Below are 9,469 nucleotides of genomic sequence, written 5' to 3' on the forward strand. Positions count from 1 at the left end.
AGGGAGGTGGTTGAGGGAGTTGTCCATTGAGAAACCTTTCTTGTTCTTGGCTCCAATTGATAACATGAAATCTCGGCGCCATTGTTGAAAATTTTTGTCCGTGAGAGGAGGTGAGGCAAGGATGATTCTAGGATGATCTCCATTACCCAAGAAATATGGATTTCTGGCATCTTCATGTGTGGGTCGATCCAAGGTTTCCAGAGGAGCAAAGCGATTGGAGGCAGAGGTTTGGCCACCATTGTTGTGCACATTCGGTGCAGGTGGATCTTCAGGTGGAGGAGGACGATGATCATTGTTCATCGGAGCTTTAGATGGGTCTTGAATGGAGGTAGAGGATTTTCTGGTTCGAGCCATTGGAGAAGCTTAGAGTTGTTTCTCTGATACCATAACAGAAAAATGAAAGAAACGTATTTTGTATTGCTCTGTCAAGTTATGTCTCTTGTACAAAACCCATTAAGTATATATATGGGTGAAAGAGAAGAATGAAAACCAATAACAGAAAAAGAAACAACTTAACATAACAACCTATCAAATATGCTAACTTAATACAAATTGGAACATTTGCTTTTGTTTTGTCATACAACTTCAAGTTCCTCATAAATATATAATATTAGCTTGAAAGAGGTTGCCCTTTAAAGAACTAATAAAGGTCCACTTCGAATGATGGACGGTGTTAGAAATATACCAATTTTTTGTGCTTATTTTTATCCTATTTTAAAACTAAAATAAAGTATCCAATTTTTGTTTTAGAAATATACCAATTTTTTGTGCTTATTTTTATACCCTTTAAAGTTATCACCCATAATCTTAAATATTCCACATCTTACTTTTGATCTAAAATTCTTAAAAATAAGCAAAAAAACTCATTACAAACAAAACTATTTTTCTTCAATTCCTTCTAATTCAATTTTATTACTTTAGTCACATAATCATTCTCATTCCACTTTTTTTTTAGATAAAATACACATATTTGATTGAATCATTACAAAGCCAACTTACCTAGAGCTGTAAATGTGGGTGCCTTCGAAGTGCCTCCGAAAATTCGGACCGGCCGACCAATGTCGTGTTGGGCTAGCCCACTTTCTTTATTTGGCCTCATTTTATTATTGCAAAAAATTTGAGGATGAGAAATTGTCCTCTTTAATAATCAATACTCATCACCAATTCAAATACATTTCTTTATTTAAATTATAGTTTAAGATATTTTTCAACAATACTTTACACAAAATTATACTAAAGATAATTATTAGAATTTGAATAACTAGTAAAAATTTTAACTCACAAATCTTAAAATAAATTAATATAATTATAAAATTATTAACATTTAGAAAAATAATAAACTTTTATTATTATTTTAAGTTATAGATAATTGACAAATAAAAATTTATTATCATTGTTAATGTCAAAATATTAGGCTTTTTATCTTGTCGTGCGTTCGGATTAGTTTGTTCGTGCTTTCGTATCGTGTCTTCGGGCTTGTCGTGCTCAGGCACATGTCATGTCGTACCGTGTCAATTTACAATTCATGTCATGCCTAACCCGCTTACCTTCAGTGAAACTCTTTAGGTCTAGAAATGACAGAAATTTAAAAGAACCATATTTAATATATGTTTACAAGAAGAAAAAGAATTATAATTTGACATGAAAGATTACATCCCTAAAACACTACATTCCTAAATGCTCTTTTTACTGAGACCTCTTCCCGTTTGTTTAGACGAAAATATAAAATTACACGTGATGTAGTTGGGTCAAAATTGAAAAGAGAAGAACATCTGGTAAGATCAAGATGAGACGGAAGATTACCCAAATTTGACAGGAAAAAAAAAAAGAATATATAAATTGCTAATCTTCTTCAGGCTCCATTGTAGGAGTCTTTGAGCAGCTCTCGTCTGCATGGAGTTCCAATAGCTTCGCTTCGGGATTACAGAGCCCTACAATAATAACAAGAACGGTAAGAGACAAAGTGCAAATTTTCCTCCATGAGTTTGAAACCAATCTTAAGCAAGTATCCCCATTAAATATCAAATAAGTCCATTATGTTGACCAAGAAGATGGGAGTTTTGAGTCAATTAATGGAAATCTTTGTTATGCTTATGCTTGGGATTATAATCATTGCAATGAGGCCAATCAATTTCTAACCTAACTACAATTACTCCCAAAATTTTAAACAGTTTCGTCTGTTTTCATATCAAAATCCAAGGTGAAAGTTATCTTGGGGTAGAAGTAGAACAATTCAACAACATGATAAAAAAAAGGCTGCTGTGATGTTTTTCTAGATACTCCAGAGAAGATTGGATATCTCAAGTTCCATACAAGTACTTGGAATAATTGAGAACAATCTGTAGAAGATAGCTAATTCTATTTGCAGTATGAAGAAACTCCAACCTGAACACTTGGGAATATCCCACACAGCAATAGATGTTGATGTACAATCACGTGAACATAATGCTTGATTGTTTTCATGGTTGACATTCATTGCAAGCATCCATGCGCCAATTGTAACATCTTCATTGCTAAACATGCGAAAACTGCATTCAAATATTGAACAAACAACAGAGATCAGATTAAAAACCAACATTAGCATGATGTTTTAATAGTGATCCAGGGTTGGAGACTGCTGCCAAGACGTGGCCAGAAATAATTCAACTGAAAAGTCATGCACGTTAATCTTGTATGATATAGACAACTAATCCCCCCAACTTGGTCAATTTAAGTGATGGGTGGTACCATGATTCTAAAATCTCCAGCCAATTCATCTTTCCGTTAATAAAAAAAGGAAAGTAGTTTGGATTTCAATAGGTCCCATTTGGTCAAAGATAGTATTTTTCAGTAAATTTTATTGTTGTTGCATGAGCAGGGGATACGGAAGTCACAAATCGTTTTCTTTCTTTCTTTCTTTCTGTTTCATTATCTTACCATCAACATCTTAAAAAACACAAGAAGCAAAAACTGAATTGCTTAAAACTTCAGCATACACTTTCCTAAATGTTCAATCTTGTGGTGTGTTAGTCAAATAAAAATGGTCTAGGAGTTAAGCACATGCATATTTTGTTGTATACTTGCCCACTGGGGCAAAAAAGTTCAATGAGATGCTGAATTCTAACAACCATCTTATATCAACAAGAAAGCTACAAGAATCTAGAGAAGGCAGTGAGGAAAGGAAAGTGGGAGTTAACTTAAAAGTCAACGCAATTTAAGTAGTAAAATACAAGGGAACTTCCAAACACTGAGAAACAAATAAGGTCAACCAACCCATGAAAACTTAATGCAAGATATATGATTAATATTAAACAAATGAATAAACTCATTTATATACAACTAAAACATATGTTGACAAATGAGGACAAGCAGGGAGGTCTGAACACAGAAAAGATCGAGAAAGAAACAAACTTGCCTGTTATTTCTAAGAGCAACCAAGCTTGCAACCACATCAGCAGAAAGAGCATATATTGGACCATAAGCATGAAGAAAGTACTCCTTCCCAAGCAAATGAGCTAGTGGCTCATACCTGCAAATATTTACCATCAAAATCAATGGCGAATTTTCAATAATGATTCCTGGTAAATGATATAATCCTGTAACTTGGTACTTGATACCTAGAACTTACTAAAGATGCTAATAGACATTTAAATTCAAGGACACCTCGTTTTATTTATCATGTTGTGCAATTACAAACATATTTGTAGTAGCATTACTGCTTACCAATCTCCCAAAGCTTATTAAAAATTTGGCATATCCTTAATTCTGAAGTACCTGTTCAATTCCTACTAAATGTTGTCAATTGAAAACTCTAAAGAATCATTTGGTCAAGTTTGCCCAATTACAAACAATTTTGTAGTAGCATTTTTTTTAATCACCTCCCCCCACACCATCCAAAATCTTGACTAGTACAAAACAGCAAGAATTATTTAATCAAGTTTCTTAGAACAATATAACAAACAGCAGAGCTTTTCCAATCTCAAGCTCTAGTGAGAAGATTTATAAAGATGGTTTTCTTATGCAGAAGCCAAGCCTAAAAGGGAGAGAAGACTTCTTGCTTTGTTTTATATATATGTATATCTATATGTTAATTTTAATTTTTCCAGTTAGGGTTTGGCCTGGAGATCTACATGATTATGTCAAGTTACTACTTTCCATTTGATATAAACTGAAAATTGACAAAAGCTTCCACTTTTAAGTACTACCCCAATCAAGTCTCATTGTGGTCGAGCCAACAATGATTCTTCATGGTTTTCATAGCCAAGGGAAGAAAATATAGTAGTATCAAACTAGTATTGCACACTAGCAAGCTGAAAGGAAATAAAATAAAAATGATAAATATGAACCAAAACAAAAAAGCACTAACCATTTCAGCTTTGGATCAGTGAAAACCGGGCCTTTTTTCATGCAGCCAAGGTAAGTCTGGGAGTGAGAACGTTCTTTTGCCAAAAGCAGTGAAAGGCGATCTGAAATTATTGGGAAAAGATTGCATCAGTTGAATGCCACCTTTGCAGCAAAGAATGTCATTTATACGGAAGATGGTATAGTTTCATCTTCTCACCTGGCCTTAAATATATGTCATCGTCAGCTTTGACATAAAACTCAGAATCATAGAGAGCGTAAGCAGCTTTAAAGAACGCCAACCTGTAATAAAGGACAGAATATTTACAAAGAACTAAAACATAAATGATAATTGTTGATCACAAACTAGCACTAACGTTTTGTATGGAAGCTTACTATACTCCTCTTCAATATCCAATAGCAAGAAATCATCATACATCGCGATCTCCTTCTTGAGTTCAGACATATTTGATTTTTCATTGGTTTTACCAATGACAAATCTGAAAGCAAGACCAGTAGCTTCTTCTAATCTGCACTCAAAATTCCAATTTATTTAAAATACAATCAGCCAAACAGCTACAATCAAAATGCAAAATAGATTAAGCAGCAAACAAAATTTGGTGGCTTAAATATTCTACGCCTTCAAAATCCATCAAAACAACTAAGAATGTGGGGGTTGGAAAGTTTTCAGATGTAGCTTCAGCCATAGGAGAAATATAGGAAATCAGAAATAAACACGAATTATATTATATAGCTTGATTGAGTTGACTAGATCTAGTACCATAAAAATGCAAGCATAGTATGGAAAATGAAGAGCTCGGATTGTATTGATGGATTACACACAATATATACAACAATGCCAGTGGCCAATACAGAATGTGAAAACCAATTAAACTGAGCTGAACAAAAGAAATGTAGATATAAAATTACAAGTTACAACTGTATGAACCATCAAGTAATGGAAGCCATGTTTGCATTGTTAACTTGCATGTAGTTATAGAGGGGAATTGACAGTCCCTAATTAAAGGAAATCATGACTTAGAGCTGATATGAAACAGAAAACCCTTCATCCACTAGATTCTGTCGAAGCTATTGAAACAAAACTATAATTCATCCGGTTCACCTCTGCTCCTATTGTTCACATAAAGATTAAAAAGCACAGTATTTTCCTAAAGGCGTATGATTGCTATATTCATGAAATGTGTATATCTAAAGGTATATTTTTGTTGACAAAATCCCATGGTGTTAGTCTCCCCATCATGAACTATACAAGAAGATGACATAGACATTTGGTTAAACGACATTTCAGCCAGCCTGATTTCTTGGAGTAGAGGCATACATTGAACTTCTTCTAGTAACTGATAAGACTCCTAGGATGCTTACTGGAATTAGAAATTTGAACAATGTACATCAAGATTCAAGTCACATCCGAATCTCATTCAAGTCCCATATAATACTACAATCCCACTTCAGAAAGTTAATGCCATCAATTTCCATCTGAACCCATAAAAGACCAAACAAACATAATAGTTTCTGATATCAGCTTAAGTTTTCAAATCCCCCATCTCCCTAGCAAATCCATTTGGCAACTATTCTTTCCATGATAACATCTTGCCCAGCAAAAGATCACATTACTCTTACTAACCAAAACCACTAAGCTCAGCCCCAGGCTAGATACCAACCCCAGATCAACTATTAATCTCTACTAATACTATTCTAATTTAGTCTAACCTTTCACACCATAAATCCCATTAGTCACATCCAAACAGAATTGAATTCAAATTTCAAAAAAACACAAAGAACGGTGCGTTACCGTTGAAGGCTTTGATGGTCGGACGGCATCCAAGTCTTCCTCAAAGACCGTCTCCGACCTACCGATGCGAAACCAGTTTGAATCCCCACAAAGCCCATGACTTTATGTCGTTTTTTCCCATCCCCAGAAGCCAAAACGGTACCGAATCCATCACTGTTACCGCTACTACTACCACCGCCAGTACCTCTCTCCCAAACCACTCGAACCGATTTGGGTTCGCCGTGGGGGCAATTTTTAACCGGCCTGAGAAGTGCGACGAATCCGATCAGAAACCCGGCGATACCGATGACGAGGCAGCCGGAGAGTAGGAGGGGAGTCGATCTGCGAGTGGAGGGGGTCTGTTGCCGAGCGTGGAAGAATTTTGGGGACGAAGACATGGTCGATGGTGGTGGTGGTGATGAACCCTAGAAGTAATAGTATAGGGTTTTCTTCTGAAACTGTACGGGCAGATTCATAGAGAGAGAGAGAGAGATTTGGAAGTTATTGGCGGTTGGGAATTATGAAGTTCTTTTTGGTGAGACTGTTTTCCTTTGCTTCGTCTCCAATTCAACTCCAACTAATTTATTTTTTAATAAAAGATAACTAAATTTTGTCGAAAAATAAATAAATAAAAGATAATTAAAGAATCTTTTGTTTGTTGGTTGATTTTATTGATATTAGATTTTGACTTAATACCAATTTTGTTATGTGATAATTGTAATTCAAACCTTTATTTATTTATTTAATGTTAGATTTAATGCACTTTATAATTTATTCTATTAATTGATTCACTCAAATCTCTTCTATTAACGGAAATTCTTGATTTTAACGGTTTTTTATTTTTTTAATATTAATTTTAACGAAATATTCCTATATTTAAGAGAATATTCTTACATTTAACTGTAGTTTGTAAACATTTAAACTTAAATAAAATAAATAATTAATTAAAAAAATTAAAATATGATATTTTTGAGATATTTTACAATGATAATTATTTCAAAATAATAAATAATGAAACAAATTAAAATATGATATTTTTCAGATATTGTACAATGAAAATTATTTAAAAATAATAAATAATTAAAAAACTCAAAATAAGATATTTTTGAGATATTTTACAATAATAATTATTTAAATATAATAAAATCATACATTTTATAACTTAAATAAAATTTATTTAAATTTAAAACTCACTTATTAAAATAATGTCATATTAAACATATAATATAATGAACTGTCAATTAGTAACAAATTATTTTTTTTTTTTAAAAACTAGCAAGAAACTTAAATTTAAAATCCACGTATAATATTTAATATTATATTAAACATATAATATATTGTTGACGCGGTTCTTCGCCAACAGGTAATTAAGAGAAGAAGAGAAAGGGATTAGTGCTGAATATAGAACCGTCGCAGATATAGAATCTTAGAGAATGAACTAGGTGACTCAAGACATGTTTTTAAGTGGTTCGAAAGTTAAAATCATTCTACTCCACTAGTCAATATTATTGATATACTCTAGGTATTTGGTTACAAAGCATATACCTATTCAGAGACTATTTTTTCCAACCCTTATCAACTCCCAGGTTCTCCATATTTATAGGAGAAGGCACCTGGAAGTTGGTAAGGAGGTCATCCCGTGACCTTATTATTTGTCATATCAACTCTGTGACATTCATGATTAATTCCTAAACCTGACACATAAGTATGGTCAAATCGATAGGTAAGGAGATAATGGGCCGCACGGCCCAACCCAACCGTGGGTTTCTGAACACGCACGTTCCTGCTGCGTGTCCAAGAAGTCAGGGAGATATCGGACACGTGATGTCAGACATATGCACGTTTATCTTGCGTGTGTTGGCTTTACAGAGGGTCAGAGCTCCATATATAGCTCGTGCCACGAGCTGCTCCCTTGACCCGACCTTCGGCCTTCAGACTCTCTGCTCCAGTCCTGGGCAACCTTGGTGAGTCCTTAGGGATTGCTCGAGCTAAGAAGGTACGACCTCGAGACGGGAGCTCCGGTCTTGGGGATGTTCACGGACTAATTGTGATTAGTCTGTAGCTCGGCCTGCTAATCAGCCAGTGGGAAAATCAGGGCGTACATATATAATCTCTTGTTGTCACTCTCAAATTTAAAAAACTAGAATAAACATAAACTTAAACAAAAATAAATAAATAAATTATTTAATTAAAATATGATATTTATTTAAAATTTATATGACATTAATATAAATTTAATAAAAATAATTAATAAATTCTATAAATAAAACTAAGCAAACGTGCGTACTGCACGTTGCTTGTATCTAGTTAATATAAATGCATATTTTTCATGATAATTAGGGGAGCTATATATCAAGGAAGAGTGTCAATTTCATATTCGTACTTAAAATTGGGAATTCAAATTTCATATTTCGAGTGGAAGGCCTCGGATCCATCACCAGGGCCATCCAAGAGCCTTCTACACGTGATCCTTCACGTATATAAAAAGGGGGTGGCCACCCTACGCACGGGCCACCCTTTCATTCGAAATTTTCCAAATCTCCTTTCTTCTTCCCTCTCCATATTTCAGAAGAACGAAACCCTCAACCCTGTTGCTGCCATTTTCATCGTTCACGAAGCTTAGGCGCACGGATTTCTCCGAAGCTTTGGAAGCTACTACACCAACGAAGCTCCTACCAACGCAACGCCCTCGTGGACCTCCCAGCCATACACTGTAAGTTTCCTGACCCTGTTCACTTTGAAAACATGCTACTGTAGCTTAGGTAAAAAATTTCACTGTAGCCGCATGCAAGGGTTTTCTAGGTCGTGTGGATATGGAGGGTGACAGCCCTTTTTAGGTTAGGGCACATTTGTTGTAGGAAATCGCTTTAGAGTATGGGTTTCAGGATGCTTTTTCTGGAAAAATTTATGGGTAGGAGTTTTGGGAATTTTTGGGTGCAAAACCGGGTAACTTAGGGAACACGCCTTTAAGCGGTTTTGTAATTTTCTGCCTATTAAAACTCCCCCCCCCCCCTAAGGCAAATTCTATTCTGAACCCCCTGACACGCGAATTCCGAGTAATCTGGGATCTGTTGGGAGTATACGCGCGTGTTCACTGAACCGCGTGGTTCCACTCTCCACGAGCTGGGCTTACCTCAGCTCGTGTAAATAATAATTGCTTCTTTCTCCTGCTTGGGTCGCCTTTTCTAAAGTGTTTTCTTTTGTTCGCTAGGCGACCAGATGGCTCCAAAAAAGAACCTCCCCCAGAAGAACGTTGGAAGCTCGGCCTCCCAGCAGGAAAAAGGAAAGGCGGTGATGCCTAGCTCCCCGATCCCCCGCTTCGGGCCGGCCGTGGAGAAGGAGGTCGAGGTGGCCCCC

General features: G+C 35.4%; 1 protein-coding gene across 1 annotated transcript; it reads right to left on the reverse strand.

Moving 5' to 3' along the window:
• Nucleotides 1-1,567: 1,567 nt before the first annotated feature.
• On the reverse strand, nucleotides 1,568-6,673 carry LOC133802616 (probable beta-1,3-galactosyltransferase 14). Its single transcript, XM_062240964.1, has 7 exons — nucleotides 6,134-6,673; nucleotides 4,698-4,850; nucleotides 4,541-4,623; nucleotides 4,346-4,445; nucleotides 3,395-3,508; nucleotides 2,386-2,528; nucleotides 1,568-1,931 (listed from the first exon to the last, which is right to left on the reverse strand). The coding sequence occupies exons 1-7, from the start codon at nucleotides 6,508-6,510 to the stop codon at nucleotides 1,843-1,845; spliced, it is 1,059 nt and encodes a 352-aa protein (XP_062096948.1). The 5' UTR covers nucleotides 6,511-6,673; the 3' UTR covers nucleotides 1,568-1,842.
• Nucleotides 6,674-9,469: the final 2,796 nt, after the last annotated feature.

This window comes from Humulus lupulus, chromosome 9 (assembly GCF_963169125.1).
Source record: "Humulus lupulus chromosome 9, drHumLupu1.1, whole genome shotgun sequence".
NCBI classification, from domain to species: domain Eukaryota; kingdom Viridiplantae; phylum Streptophyta; class Magnoliopsida; order Rosales; family Cannabaceae; genus Humulus; species Humulus lupulus.